This window comes from Choloepus didactylus, chromosome 2, assembly GCF_015220235.1.
Source record: "Choloepus didactylus isolate mChoDid1 chromosome 2, mChoDid1.pri, whole genome shotgun sequence".
Classification (NCBI taxonomy): Eukaryota; Metazoa; Chordata; class Mammalia; order Pilosa; family Megalonychidae; genus Choloepus; species Choloepus didactylus.
In genome coordinates this window covers 104989711-105005129 of record NC_051308.1, presented here as the reverse complement: position 1 = coordinate 105005129, position 15419 = coordinate 104989711, and the positions used below count along the sequence as shown (strand labels likewise).

Genomic DNA, 15419 nt, shown 5'->3' with positions numbered 1-15419 from the left:
CACCCTCACACAAAGGAGTAGGCTCCTTGGGAGTCTATCAAGCAGAAGATAGATGCCCATTGTTGGGAATGCTCTGGTGAGGAGCCCCATATGGAGTGGGAAGTTGGACTAGATGATCCCTAATGTTATTTTGAAGGTTTCTCTAATTTTAGTAGCAAATGGCCAAATCCCTGATGGACAGGATAAGGGAGCATGGGCTGGAAATTAAGAGCAATTGGGGAAATGGAGAAGAGGTGAATGGGCTGGGCCAAGGGGTTGAGTCCTTGGGAAAGAAGCAGGGAAAGATATTGGGCATAGGGTTGTCGAATGAGAGGTAGGAGAGGAAAGCCTGAGGCTGGGCTCCCCCTGACCCATGCCCCTGCTTCCCCAGGAATGACATGCCAGGCTCGGAGTTCCTACCTGGTGGACGAGGTGCTGTGGGGCCACCGCTTCACTTCAGTGCTGACCCTGGAGGACGGGTTCTATGAGGTGGATTATGCCAGCTTCCACGAGACCTTTGAGGTGCCCACGCCCTCGTGCAGTGCCCGAGAGCTGGCCGAGGCTGCGGCCCGTCTTGATGCCCATCTCTACTGGTCCATCCCCAGCCGGCTGGATGAGAAGGTGGAGGAGGAGGGGGCGGGGGAGGGGGCGGGTGGGGGGACCGGAGCTGACAAGGAGCAGAATGGCTGCCTGCCACCCCCAGAGAGTGAGTCCAAGGTTGTGACCAGTTTCTTCTCCAGATCCCCTGTGGCAGACCGGGGGCCAGACACAGGTACCTGGGGAGCTGGATATTGGAGATGGAGGAGGAGGAGGCAGGCAAGGTCCGGGGAAAGTGCTAAAGCTAGAGAGGCCCCTTTGGAATCTCAAATGTAGAATCCAGTGTGGAGGGAAGAGGTCTTGATGTCAGGAGAATGGAGGGGTGGGGATGGGTGAGCATACCAGCCTGACTGTGTTTGACCTTCACATCTGCTTGTGGGTGGAAAGATGGACAGAGGATGGATTTATGGGGGGTTGGATGGGAAGGTGGTGGCAGATGGGACATCTTATGGATAGATGAATGGACCAAAAGACAGGTGGTGCACTCAGGGCTGCCACTAACCCATGGCGTGCCTTTGTGCAAATTCTAAAAAGGAACACTTTCCTCCAGATGGAGGCTGCCCAAACCACAGTGTATGGCTTGGGGAAGAGAACACGGGCTGATTTTTAGCCCCCACTTGCCTCCTCAGCCAGCTTCTCTGAGTATGGCTCACCTGCCTAACTGGACGAAGAAAGCCCAAGGTGAACCAGAGGAGAGAAAGCTGGAAAGGGGCAGGCACAGGTGAGGGAGGGGCACCTTCCCAGCCCCAGTCCCACCACTGTGACAGGTTGAAGGGCTGCCAGGGAGGCTTAGGAGGGTGTGAATGACCCTAGTCCACATGTGCAGGGAAGAAGGCAGTGAAGGGAGATGCAGAGCTGGGACCCTGGAGCGGGGCCTGGGGTAGGGGGAGAACCAGGGATGACCACTTCCTGACAGTGGAGTGAAATGGCAGAGGCAGGAGGGGCGAGAGCAGGGAGACTCTGAAGAGAGAGAAGGGCAAGGGGAGAGATCTAGGAAAGAGAAATTCATTAGAGCTGGAGCTCAGAGGGCCCTTGGGAAGGCAGGGTTTGTCCTTGGGAGACACTGAGTGGAGAGTGTTTCAAATCAGTGATTGGGTGCCTGGTGGGGCCAGAGCATTGATCCTGACACCATGTGGGTGGACATTCAGAAACCTTGTTCCTGGCATTGGAATGCAGTGCACAAGGGGAAAACAGAGACCATGCCTGTGGCAACCGAACTATAGGCCTGCCTGTGGGTCTAGTTCAAACTGCAGACTCCAGAGAACCTGTGCAAGTCTCTCGGAGCAGGGGGTGGGGAGTTTGGTGGTCAGAAAGCTAGGAATTGAGTAAGGCATAGAGAATGATTTCAAGCAGTGGTTATCAAACTTTAGTGGGCTTCTGAATCACCTGGAGGACTTGTTTAAACACAGATTGCTGGACCCCAACCCCAGAGTTTCTAACTCAATAGGTCTGGGGTAGAGACAGAAAATTTGCATTTCTAACAAGTTCCCAGGTCAGGGCGTACTGCTGGTCTGGGGAACACACTGTGAGAACTGTAGCTCTAAGCTAAGGCCTGGAGGTCATCTCAGGTGGTGGGGGCTGTCAACTGAGGAGAAGCTGAGAAGCTGAAGAGAAGCTGAGGATCCTGGGAGCCAGGGAGGGGAGAGGCAGTGAAATGGGAAGGGTGGGATGTTGTGTATGGGGAAGGGGATCCTGAAGCCAGGTGCTGAAAAATTTAACTCTGGGCCCAAGAACTCAGCTGTCAGTGGAAACTGGGCAGTGACAAGCTGGAGATAGACTTGGGGAAGATGAGTGGGCAAGATGGAAAGGAGGAAGTAATTAGAAGGCCTTGGTGTGATCCCTGGGGGAGTGAGAGGGAGCTGGAGCAGGAAAGGTATCCATGGCAAGAGGTGGCAACCCCCCCCCCCTCACCGCCCCATAGGACTTAAAAGGCAAGATTGAATGTGAGAGAAAAACAAGAAGAGTCCAAACTTCTGGGTGTGTTTGTGGCCTGCTGCCCACCCCACCTGCTTACTGGTCTCATCCCAGTCACCAGGGGCAGCCTCCAGGGATGATAAGGGAACAGCAGTGGCAAGTTGAGAGGGGACGGAGTTGGGGGGGGAACCCCAGGCTGGCCTCCTGGGAGACAGGTGTAGGCCGAGGGAAGGACAGCCTCTGACAAGGGGCCAAGTCCCACAGCCGCTGGAGCCCAGCAAGGACCTCCATTTCTCTACACCCCATTCCTGCCCCTTAATAAAAGTCTGAGCCCCTTGGGGAAAAGCACCCCAGTCTGCTCTGTTCCAGGCTTGCAAGCCTGGGTCCTGTGGGGCCCGGCGCACCAGGGCCTCCTGGAAGTAGGACAGAGTCCTGGAGAGAGCCCATCCCAGCTTGGGTCCACTCACAGAGAGGGCTTGCCCCAGGCCCAGTCCCTTCCCTCCAGTCTAGGCACAGATGTGTTTGCCTCAGGTCACAGGGCCACCTGGGTCACCAGCAGTCAAGGATAGGATCTCCCAGCCCTGGCCTTGGCTGGTCCCCACCTCCACCCCCTAAAAAACCCCACAAATGTTGGGCTGGGGAATAGGGAGTCATTTTGGTTTAGTTCAATGAAACAGCTGGAGTCCAGGCAGGAGGGGGCTGGGTCTTTTGCCATCTACACACAGACTTACACTTCAGTTAACGCAACTGCATTGAATAGGCAGAGAAGAAACAGGCTGGAACAAGGCCCCTCCTGCCCCCTGAAGTCACTGAGACCCCACCGTACATCTCTCCCTGCCACTCAAGCCACCGCCCAGGGCACCGCTGTAAAGTGCAAAGGACAGTTAACTGAGAGTCAGAAGACCTGGGTTCTAGTCCTGTCACTGTCACTGATTAACTCTATGACTCTGGGAAAAGTCACGTCACTCCCCTGGGCCTCAGTTTCCTCATCTGTAAAAATAACACTTAGCAACTAGTAATGCTCAATAAATGTTTAAATAATTGAATTGCAAGAGGAAGAATGGGTGCCTCTTCAGGTACAGTTTAGCTAAGATTTCTAGGAGCGGAGAATCCTTGGGCAATGACAAATTCAGAGGCTCCCTAGGGCACTGGAGGAGGGGTGAACCTAGGGCTGGGGGTGAGGGGTGGGGGCAGACTGTAGAGCCCAGGGTATGCAGGGGCTCTGTGGACACACAAGCCCTTCCTTAACTGCTCTTGTCCCCACCACTCAGGGCATCTGTGTTCTGGAGTTTCTATTCTGTGCTGTCTGACAGAATAATTAATGACAGAATAATTAACATCAGGAGGAAAGGGGCTGAGACTCCCAAGCTGTGGTAGGAGGAGTCAGGTCCAGGATTAGCCAGACCAGGACAATGAGCCAGCAGAGTGGTGTCAAGAGTCTGGGGAACTCAGAAAAGGCACGGACCCTGGAAGCCCCTGCCCTATAACATGGGGGAAGGCTGAAGAAAGGGGGGACCAAGCTCAGCTAGGCTTCTTCCTCCCTTTCTGGGCACCCCCTCCTACAGTAGAAGTCCGAATTGGCTTGGCCCTGATGGCTCAGACAGCAGATGGGACCCAGGTGTCCCCTCCTGGGGTGGATGGCACAGCCCACAGAGGCCAGATGGTGTTTGTAGCCTGGGTCGTTCTGAATAGGTTGTCAGCCCCTAACAACCTCCCTGCCACACACCCCCAGCCCTTTTCAGCCTCATGGCAGGGAAAGACACAGCCAGTCCTGGATTTTATAAAAAAGTTTATTCACATTTTAGAAAAACTAATTCTAGGACAGGGAATGGCCTCCCTATGGGATGGGTATGGGATCAAGAACAGAAGGCCAGAGAAAGGAGTTTGGGAGATCTCCACTTGGGGTGAGGGAAGAGGGGAATTGGGGCCTGTCCCCCACTCTGGGTGGGGACAGGTCAAATAAATTAAAGGAAGGGCCAACAGAGGGAGAAGGTATCCAGGCAACCGGAGGAGAGCTTGGAGCTGGGCTGGAAGACGGTCGACACCTGCAGGAACTGGAGAGACAGTGTGGCATGGGCTAAGGAGAGAAGGAGCCCTGTGGGGTGCCCTGCTGGCACCACCCATTAACAGGACCCTGCAGAGCTGAGCACGGGCTGCTCCTCCTGAGGGAGAGCTCATCTCAGGACTTCAGGATGGGAGGCCTGACAAAGACAAGGTTGGGGGGGGGGTGGGTTCTGCCCCCTCACCTGGGGAGTGGAAGGATCATCGTTTTCGCAGCCTCTTCATGAAGCAGCAGGTGATGGCGCCAAGGATGGTGGCACCGGTGACTAGGGCAACCCCGGTACCCACCAGCAGGGGCACAAGCAGGGTGTCGAGGGCTGGGTGAGAGAGAACGGCTCTGTTCAGCCTGGCATGCCATTGTCTCCACCCGCTGCCGCCCTCGTCTCCCAGCACTTTCCCCAGTAAATTCCCTGGACCCACCTCCTCCCCACTCAGACAGGCCCTCCCCTGCCCACTCCCTGCCCTCTCAGCATTCAAGTCCTCATCAACCCTGGTGCAGATGGGTGGTGATGGGCTGAAAGCTGGATTTTCCAGACTCTTCATGTGATATGTTATGGAAGAGAAAGAGGATAGTGGCAGGAGGCTCAGAAGATGGCCAGGGTTCGGAGTTGGGAGGGTGGCAATTCACTCACCATGCGTGTACGGGTAGACCGTGACGGGCCCCGAGCGGGCACTGCCCGCCTGGTACCAGCTGTAATCAGCGTGCTGCACCCAGGCGCTGGGCGCACAGTGGTAGAGGCCTTCGTCCTGGGGCCCTAAGCTGTGCAGCCTCAGCCGATGGCTTCGGGGCCCCACCAGCTCCACGCTGACAGGGCCTCCTCCGGGCCGGACCCCCAGCTCTGCCACACCATCCTGGTCCACACCACCCACCAGCTGGGCAGGAGGAGCAGGGTCCAGCTCCCCTTCCTGTGGTCGCTCCACCCACCAGCTGGCAGCCAGCCGCAGGCCGGGGGGTCCGCCCTGCACAGAGATGTTGCAGAACAGGGAGGCTGTCTCCCCCCGATACACTGTGCTTCCCGCTAGCCACGCCACAGCCTCCAGCATCACGCCTGCAGAACAAAGGACATGGGGTTGGATGGTAAAGGGTCAGGGGGCCTGGGGTCAGGGCTGCTGTCGAAGCAACACTCCAGGGAACTCAGGATGTTGCCACAAACTTGGAAGAAGAGGAGCTTGAAATCCTGAGACATGGAGGCAGCTGATGAGAGAAAGGCTAAAGCAGGAGAGCGGGCATGGAAACAGAAAGAAGAGTGTTCTACAAGCCCCTGTCAAGAGCCCAACACCCTCTTGCCTACCCCAAAACTTCTCACCTTCTTCCCGAACATGCACAGGAAGGGGCCGGGAGCGGGCACTGGCTGCCTCACGAAGCCGGGCCCCAGACCCTCGAACGTAGGCTTTGGCGAGGCAACGGTAGGTGCCCGCATCCCCAGGCCTGGCCGCCTCCAGCCGTAGACGGTAGGTTCTGGATGCTATCTTCTCCATGGCAATGTGCCGGCCCTCATAGCCAGGGCCCAGGCTGCCCACACCCTCTGTGTCCAACTGGGCTACCAGGCGGCCAGGCCCAGGAGCCCCTGCTGGTGCCATCTCCCAGCCCACAGAGTATGCAGCATGACGGCCTGGTGGGGGCAGGGCCCCTGACACATTGCACAGCAGTTCCAAGGGCTCCCCTGGGCCAATCCGACGTTCACCGGGCCCCACCGCCACGGCCAGCTGGCTGGCTGAAAAGGAAAGAGTAAGGGGTGTTATGGAGGCAAGAAGGGGCACAAGGGATCTGGAGTCCCCAACAAGAGTTCCTTCCTTGACAACAGCAACTTGAAGGGCCCCTATCTGCCCCTCACTGGGTCCCCCAACTCCCAGGTACAACCATCTTCCCCACCCAGGGGCCTGAGTCTCACCCCTCAGCCATGGCCCTCCTGTCTCCACACCCAATTTCCGAACAGAGAAAACCCATCATGGGTAGAGAGGGAAGTCACGCCAACAGGGCTGCTTACACCAGGGAAGGTGGGTTCCCCAGAGTCAGGTGGTGACCATCTTGCACTCCCAATGGCCACGGTGCCCACCAAGATGCATACCCTCCCAGCGCCCACCCGGGGATGTGTGGCACTCACACAGCGTCTGCACATCCACGTGGGCCAGGACAGCCCGCTTCTCCCCGATCTGGGCCCAGCTGCCATCAGGATCCTGAATCCACTCGGCAGCAGTGCAGTGGTAGGTGCCTGCATCCTCCGCCTGGGTGCCCCCCACCACCATGCGGTACCGATCACTCCCCTCCTTGCCCAGCCGCAGCTCCCCAGCAGCCAGACGCTCAGCATAGGGAGCTCCGGCCTCTACAGCCAAGTCTGGATGGAGTCCCACCACTTCCTGCAGGGTTGCTCGTCCCACTGGTGCCTCGGGCACAGTGCGCCCAAAGGACACCGCCAAGTGTGTGTGCTTCTGTGTGTCTCGTGCCAGGCAGCCCAGTGCCAGCTCCTGCCCCTCATGCACAGTCAAGCGAGGGGGTGAAGTTGGGGCTTGGCGGCCTCTGGGCCCTGCAGGGGCAGCAGATACTTGCAGCACATCTGGAAGAACTGGAGAGAACAGCTGCAGTGAAGGAGGGGTGGGAACTAGCAGCTCTTCTTACTGTTTCTTGTGTCTCCAACCTTTCTCCCTAAATAGACTGTGACCTCCTGGAGGACAAAGACAGCATGTTGTATTTCTTTTGTAACCCAGAGGTGTGAAGCACAGTGCTGGGCACACCCCAGGTGTTCAATAAATACTTGCTAAACTAATGAGAACCAACCCATCTACTCACGCTATGTTTGGGACTGCCCCCGATAAAAATATCTCAGAAAAGTGGCTCTGTCTTCCTTCACTGAAGACAAAGAAACTTAAGAGAGTGAGAAGGTCACATGGTCTAACTTCTCCTACTCTATCTCTACTTTTCACCCTACTCCTCCCCCAGGAATCTCCAGGGTACAGTCTATTCAACCCTCAGGCTTCCCTAGTCTATCAGGGAATAGAAAGGAAACTGGACAGCTTAAGGACACATCTCCCAGGAGGTAGCCTGACACAGTAAGAAGAGCAATGGACTAAAATGCAAAGATCTGGGTTTGAGTCCCAGACCAGTCATTAACTTGTGGGGTAACTTTCTGCAAGTCAAATAACCTCTTTGGACAGCAGGTTCATCCGCTGCAAAACCTGAAGGTGGTTAGATACCTCTAAGGTCTCTCCTGGCTCTGACTTTCTTCCTTTAGGGTGGTGTGGCCCCCATCCACTCTCAGGGCCCAGTACCTCTCAGCTCCACCTTGCCGCTGTAGCTGCCCAGGTAGCGGGCATCAGTGGAGGGTGTGTAGCACTCATAAATGCCAGCATCTTGGGCTTGAAGGTGGGCAATCTTGAGCATTACGGCATCACCCTGCAGACGCTGCACCTGCACCTCACCAGCCGCCACGCGGGGTCCGAAGACAGCATAGGAGAACCGGGTGTCCCTTGTACTGACAATGCCCAGTGCAGCCTCTGGAGCCTCAGGCCTGTACAGGAACCACTCGAAGTCCTGCTGGGCAGGGCCCTCGTAGCCACTGACATTGCAGGAGATGGAGACAGCTGTGCCAGCCACACGGTACAGGGGTCCCTGGGGGACCAACACCTCCCGGGCATAACATCCAACTCCTGTAGGGAAGGGTGGGAGAAGGGGGTGCCTTGTCCCCATTCCATCCCCACCACTGCCAACCCCATTCTTGACCCCTGCCTGTGAAAGGCAAAGAAACCTGTGGAAAACTGGTAGACAGCTTGGATCCTGTACTGACAGCAGGGAAAGGATGTTAAGAGGTAAGACACCTGGGTCTCAAGGAAGGGGTATAGGCCCAATTTTGCCTCAAAACTCATTTCTGATAGGCAAGAAGCAGAGTGCCTAAGGGCAGAAAGGGAAGCTCTGATACTGACTTAGCAATTCCAGCTGTACCCATCTATATGCCCCCTTAATTCTACTCCCTACTCCCTTTCTCTCCCCAGTATCTTCCCTTACTCTCTAAGGGCTTGCTCCGGGTTGCTTCCTGGCTAAGGGATTCTGAGACCCCCTTCTTTGCTTGAGGGGAGCTGACAAAATCTTCCTCAAAAGGGCTGGTTGACTCAGCAGTGTCACCTGGGCCAGGGGACTCCAGACAATGGAGCCAGCGGCCCGAGCCCGGACAGGGCACAGACCCAGCTAGTTCTTGGCACACAATGCCCTCCCCCTCCAGCTGTGCCATGAGCTCACTGCTTCTCCCACCCCACAGGGCCGCTGAGACAGCTGGGGCTTCTGGGGCAAGAACTAGGTTCTGCCCTGGCCTCTGGGGGCAGAAGAAGCCCTCCCCTGTGGCCTGCCCACCTTCCAGGCTGGCCCAGCTGCTCAGTGCACCCCATCCCCCAACTCCATAACGAATCCTTCATTCGCATATAGTGGGCATTCATTAACATATGGCTTCCTTTCTGTCAACAGGCATCTCTCTCTCCCCAGAGGGGCCAAACCTCTCTTCTGCACCTAACCCCATCCCCACGCTCTACCCAGCCCCAGAAGATAGCCTGGGTAGCCTTGGAGGGCTCAACTTCTTCCTTCTCTCTTACATCCTTCCATAGCTCCTACTAGAGAAGATCACAGAACCCCAGAATGTAAGGTCAGTCTCCTTCCCCCATTTTACAGATGAGAAAAATAAGGAAAGAGAACTATATTGTTTTGGCCAAGATCCTGTGGTTCCTGGGTGACTTCAACACACCCCTTCAAGGAGAAACAAGGGGAAACTCCAAGGTGAAGTCTGAGGGGACTAACCTCACCACCGGTCTCACTTCCAGGCCTCCCAGGGGGATACCCACGGTCTTTGTGCTGGAGATGAAGGGAAACACCAAGAGCCTGTGGTCTAGCTTTGCCACCCAGACCAGTTCCCCTTGGCTTTCTTTCCTACCCCAGCTGGACTCTTGGCTTCTTCCTGTGGCTGAGTCACTGGGGCAAACTCGCGGTTGGTTGGTTAGGTCACAGGCCTAGGGTCCAGCCTCAGCCCTAACTCAAGCTGGATGGTCTGAGGCCAATCCCTTCCTCTGCCCGGCCTCAGTTTCCACACTGGAGAAAAGCTGAGAGCTTCCAACTCGGAGAATGAATGAGTGAATTAGTGAGTGTGTGACTCAAGAGGCCCTGCCTGAGGCATATTTCATAATCAGGATGATGGCAGAGACAGCTGAGCTGATACCTTCCCTTGCCACTGCCTTAGGGCAGACTCTGCTCGGAAAGGTCCCCTCCCACCTTCCTGGCTCCACAACTGCTGATGTGTGGAGATCCCCATGGGAAAGTCACCCCCACAGCCTTAGGAAACCCAGCTGCCACACGCAGCTCTTTCTCCCCAGCCAGGGCCCCTCCTCTGTGTTCACCACAGAGAGGGGAGGGAGAGCAAAGAGGCCTGCTTTGATGACAGACTGAGCTGAGTTCAAATCTGGCTCCATCTCTCACTAGATGTGTCCTCTGGGGCAAGTTACTTCATTCTTCTCATCTGTGACATGACGCCATCTGTGTAATGCATGTCAGCGCCGCGTGCAGTGGGTGCTCAGAGCTGGGCAGGCTCCTCTTCCATCTCTTTGCACCACACTTCCCCACCTCCCCTGGGCTCTTCTCTGTGCTGTGCTGCCCACTGGGGAAAATGATACGTGTGCTAGGCAACCGGGCCCCACAGCTCCTTCGTTTCTGTACATCCTCCTGCTTTTGGCCCCAGAGCCCCAAGGAGAGGACTCATCCTTGCTGCCCAGGGACCAGGGCCCTCTGTGGCAGGTGGAGACGCAGCTTAGGGCCACTGTGGTACTCTGGTCTAGAAAAAGGCGGCTGAGGCTAAGCTTCTGCCTTGACAACAGCAGCTTCGAATCCTGCCACCGATGCCACCGCTTCCAACACCCCACTCCTCACGATGCCACACTTCTCCCCAGATCACCTCCTATAGGGAACCCTCCAGTTCAGGCCAAAAACAATTCCGCTGTCACTACCCCCACGCTGCCTTTCGGGGTGGCCCAGAACATCCCACCATGAACACCCCACCACAACAGACACGGTGCTTGGAGAGCTCAGGGTCAGTCTCCACGGAGCCTGGATTCTGAGGCAGGGAGGCTGGGACTAAAGGGGTGTGACGATCAGCTGGAGGCTGCAGAACCAAGTGCCATCCGGGAGAGGGGAAGAGGGGCAAAAAGAGACCCAGCCCAGGGCAGAGATGGGGGTGAGAGAGGGAACTGGCTCCAACCTTAGATTATGAAGTGGGGAAGGGGTAAACTGGGGGGACTTACTTCAAAGATCGTGGGGTAGAGCCAGCCCCTGGGCCTCCAGCCAACTCCGGGGCAATTATGAAGACAGGGCGGCACTGCCCACGCAGGGCAAGCACCCAAGGCCTGGCCTGAAGCTGAGTGGGGAGCAGAGAGGAGTCGCAGCCCTTGGGCGCGGCGACTCCGGGACCTGGGTATGCCGGCTGAGAAGCGGGGCCTGGCCGTGCCTGGGCGCAGCGCCCCAGGGGGACTCCTCGGTGTGCCCCAACCCGGGGCCTAGAGCTGGGGTGCTCTCATCCTCCCCTCCAGCTGGCGGGCGGCCACAAAGCGCAGCTGGATGCCAAGCCCAGGGAAGCTGGAGGGGCCCTGAAGGAGGAGCTCCGAAATGCTAGGGAGACGGGCCGGGCTGGGCGCCGGGGCAGACACCTGCCGGGCGGGCTGGGGCAGGGGGCCCGGCTTACCAGTCATTAACAGCAACAGCAGCAGCGGCGGCGGCGGTAGCGGCGTGGGGCCGAGGGCGCCCATCCTGCGCGGCCGGCTCTGGGGTGGTTCCGGGGGGTGACGCAGGCTCTGGGGGACCGGGGGCGAGGGGGGCGCATGCCCGGGTGGGGGCCACTAAGCGGAGCAGCGAGGCGTGGGTGCGCGGAGCGGAGCTGGGCGGGAGAGGCCAAATCTCTGTCCTCCTCCCCTCCTCCCTTCTTCCTCCCCCGGCTTTCCCTCCCGCCCTCGACAGCTCCCGGAGACGATTCCGGCCCCGCCCCTCCCAGGCCCCGCCCCCGGCCCCGCCCCGCCCCGCCCAGTTCCCGGCTCCCGCTGCCACCCCGAGGAGTTGGCGGAACCTCGGCTCAGGCAAATCCCCACCCACCAGCGCACGCAGTGCACCCCCACCCCGCACCTGCTCGCCTTTCCCTGAGAGTTGGGTGCAGGCATCATGGGGGCGGTGAGGTGACTGTGGCCACGTATTTAGAATTCAGCTATTTGCTCTGGGCTGCTAGGCCTCGCTGCAAACCCTGCAGATTGGCAGTGGGCAGGACCCAGGAGTTACGGAAGGTAGAGGGTCTGGGCTAAAGGGCGCAGTCAGGGTTCCCGAAGGTCAAGGGAAACCTGTTTGCCACTCCGTCAGGGAGCAGAACCAGAGGACAGTGGGTTAGGAGCGTGGGTCGGCTAGGCACCGTCACTTCTTGGTTGGGTGATTCTGGTCAAGTTGCTTAACCTCATTTAACCTCAGTTTTCTCCTCTGTGAATCAAAGTTGATGACATCCACTAAAGGGTTGTGATGAATAATACACATGAAGGGCTTGCCTTAGAGCAACGTGAAATAGGAGATAGGTTTTTGGTTTTTAAATTATATTTAAACTGCTTCCTAAGAGGTTTAGTTTAGACCTAAGGAGAGGACAAGCCTGGGGTTTAGGTGAAGGAGTCTCTTTTTCAGGTGAAGAGAGATGAACTTCGCCCTGTATTGGGAAGGGTGGGGCCTGTTCTGGAGGTGGCAGAATGGAGGAGGCTCTGAGGCTCTGTCTCCTCGACTGTGGAGAAGGGAGAGAGGCAGGAAGTGTGGGGCCAGAATGATGGGAAGGGAGAGCAAGGTTTGGAAGGCTAAAGCTGTCAAAGTGACAGGTGGATGGAAGGGTGATCTCTTCTAGCACCCCCAACCCTCCACCCGTCCCTCTTTGACAGAGGAGGAAGCAGGCCCAGAGAGGGGAGGTGCACAGGCCAGAGGAGACCTTCCTCAACCTTCTATTCCGAGCTTGGCACAGTGCCTGGCTCAGAGCAGGTGATCTGGAGTTGCCTCTTGTAGCCACATTCAGGAGCCCTTGGAGAGCATGGAGAAGCTCTGAGGTGCAATGCTGCAGGCTGGGAAAGGAAATCGGAGGTCCAGCCCTCCCTTCCCAGTACTTGCAGGAAGGGCCAGGAACAGGGCAGAAGAGTACCTGTTTATTTCCACTTGACATATTCACAGCCTGGTTTCTCCAGACCCATTTCATTTAAATCCATCTGCAGACCAGACTGAGCTATGTGAAAAATGAAAGTCATAGGGAAGCCTTTTTTAGGAAAACCATCCTCTCTTTTTTGGGGGTGGGGTGGATTTAATGCCTTCCTGATGCTTTGAAGGATGAGAGATATTGCCAGTCACAGTAATAATAATAGCTGCCATTTATGAAATGCATACACAATAAGGCCCTTTTAGATATTCTTTCTTGCCTTTACAGGGAATTGTGCAAGATGGGGTCATTTAACAGATGAGAAACCTGAGGTTCAGAGGGGCTAAGTAGCTTGCCCAAAGCCACACAGCTTGTAGGTGGCCAAGGTATGACTAGAACCCAGGCCTGCCTGTCTCCAAAGCCCCATCTCTTTCCACCTCACCCTACTGTCTCTCATCCCGAGCCTCTCCACCCTATAAACCCATTCATTCGACAAATACTGATGACTCCAGGCCTTGTGCTGGGCACTGGAGAAGCCATGGCAAACTAGGCCAGCATGGTCCCTTGCCCTGTGCCAGGGAAACATGCCATGAACAAGTAATAACCAAGCTCTAGCCTGACTGTTATGAGAGGGGATACCCAGGGAGCTGAGGGACCATCCCTCACCCTACGGCTTGGGTTGGGACAGACAGGAAACTCTGGGAGAACCACAGCTTCTTCTATTGCCCCTCCCCAGACTGAGGGTTCCAGAGGCTGCCAGCAGGGGGAGCCCATAGCCCAGGCCTGACTCACCAGTCAGACGTTTATGTAACTGGGAAATCTGGGGGGAGGAGAGCAAACGCCAGGCACGAGGCAAGTCACACACACCCAGACTGTACGGGAGAGGGGCTTTGCACAGAAAGACGTCACACACACACACTCCAACGGAGTGATGCAAACATACATACACAACACCCGCACATGCAAAGGAGGAATACATGGTGTAAGCATGAGAGCCACCCTGGACCCACTCCTCTCACCCCTAAAAATACTCCACAGGCTTACCCAGCACCCAGGTGGGTGCCCTGCAGTGGGGTGAGCAGAGAAAGGAGGAAGGAAGCCTTCAGCGAGTCTCAGGCCAGACTGAGCCATGACGGAGGCAGGGGCCCGGGCTTGCAGGAAGTCAAGGGGTGGGATGTGCAGCAGCAACCGCAGGCCCCGACGGTGGCTGTGCTGGGCTGTCACTGTGCCGTCACTAGCTGCCCAGCTGCCCTCCGTGTACTGCCAGGTGTGCACATGCATCAGATGCCTGCCCTGTGTTTCACATGTTTATTTAATTCATTTTAGATCATGTGTGTACAAGGCACTGAAGTGGCAATGAGGTGGCGCTGAGGTGGCATGACTTTTGGGTGTGACTTTCACTAAAGATAATTAAGACCAATGCTCTGCCCAAAAGCAGTTAATCTGGCTGAGATATCACAGTTACAGTTGTCACCATGGAAACACAGCTGTCAGAGAGAGGGGCACATCCAAAGATAAGGCCCTTGACGTATTCTGACCTGTGCCAGGTGTGTAACGTGACCTCATTTAATCCTTACCAGAACCTTGTGAGGTTAGTGCTGTTATTATCCCCTGAGAAGTTAAGGAATTTGTCCTACATTAATGGACTAGTTATTGTCCAAACTTGGATTTGAACCTAGGATTGTCTGTAGAGCGTCTGCCTCTAACTTCTGTTCCTGTTTTCAAAGACAAACATCACTGGAAACTAAGTTAAACATGGACACAGCACACACATGTACACACTGAGCTGCAGAGGCAGGTGCTGCCCTGGGGACAGTGTGACAAATCCATCAAATAAACAAGCACAAGTACTACCAGACAGAAGTATAGAAATGGCACAAGCCCACACATAGCACTTAGCTCTCTCTTTCCAATGGGTATAAATCCCAGCTTCGTGGGGAGCTAAGGATCACGCACGAGAATGCCCTTTAGTTTGTGTGTTTATAAAGCCTTGACCTGTACTGCCCTGATGAGCTATATTTTCCCACCCTCCCAAAAGGGAGAATGTTCTCAGCTGCATGGCTGAGATGATCAGACAAAGACACAGAGACAGAAGTAGAGCCCAAAACCAGCCCTCACTCTGACTATGAGTTCAGCACCGAAGCAGAGGTGCATACCTGGGGACCTAGGCACACACGAAGATAAACACACAGCTGTCGTGCATACTAAACACACTCACAGAACCGCAAAGCCATCCTTCCTTCTCTCACACACACAGACACCTTCCCATTTCATCTCCCTCCTTCCTCCCTGGTAGACTCTCTGTGTGTGTAGCTACTCCCTGAACCCACTTCTTGCCCTGACTGAGCCCACACTCCTGCCCCAGCTCACAAAACCCACGCCAAGGGGACTGCACAGCCATTCAAGAACAGGGGACCCTGGTGCCGCTACCAGCCTTGTCACGGCCTGGCCCTGATCCCTGAAGAGGCCCTACCATTTCTATGCCCAGGATTTGTGCCAGCTGCCACCCACTCTGGAATGCCAGGGACAGATCCCTCTGATCAGGAATCCCCTCATCCTCTTTCCCTGGACAAGTTCCCCAATCCCCAGTCCCATAAGGCTGGGTGCTGGGCTCCACCGCAGTTGCTCCCCCATCCCTCTCCTCCATTCCCAGCCAGGCAAGAGGGAGCTGGTGGTGCAAACACACATCTGGAGGGTGGC

At 56.3% G+C, this 15419-nt stretch overlaps 2 protein-coding genes across 3 annotated transcripts in view; one reads left to right on the top strand and one right to left on the bottom strand.

Moving 5' to 3' along the window:
* KCNJ9 (potassium inwardly rectifying channel subfamily J member 9) overlaps positions 1-7351 on the top strand; it is a 32877-nt gene extending 25526 nt beyond the window's left edge. For both annotated transcript variants that reach the window (XM_037825591.1, XM_037825592.1), the window contains one exon: positions 371-7351. In XM_037825591.1, the coding sequence (XP_037681519.1) occupies positions 371-852 (482 nt within the window). In that variant the 3' untranslated portion in view covers positions 853-7351. The remainder of the gene's footprint in view (positions 1-370) is intronic.
* IGSF8 (immunoglobulin superfamily member 8) lies at positions 4263-11503 on the bottom strand. Its single transcript, XM_037825590.1, has 7 exons — positions 11259-11503; positions 7819-8196; positions 6657-7115; positions 5859-6266; positions 5184-5600; positions 4737-4868; positions 4263-4544 (listed from the first exon to the last, which is right to left on the bottom strand). Exons 1-6 carry the CDS (start codon positions 11320-11322, stop codon positions 4753-4755), a joined length of 1842 nt encoding a protein of 613 aa, XP_037681518.1. The 5' UTR covers positions 11323-11503; the 3' UTR covers positions 4263-4544; positions 4737-4752.
* Positions 11504-15419: the final 3916 nt, after the last annotated feature.

Excerpts from the sequence above, each read along its gene's own strand:
- IGSF8 (XM_037825590.1), bottom strand. The coding sequence starts at position 11,322 with ATGGGCGCCCTCGGCCCCACGCCGCTACCGCCGCCGCCGCTGCTGCTG. Across the intron at positions 7,116-7,818 it reads CGGCAAGGTGGAGCTGAGAG|TTCTTCCAGATGTGCTGCAA; the intron begins GTACTGGGCCCT and ends TGTTCTCTCCAG. Across the intron at positions 4,869-5,183 it reads GGTCTACCCGTACACGCATG|CCCTCGACACCCTGCTTGTG; the intron begins GTGAGTGAATTG and ends TCTCTCACCCAG.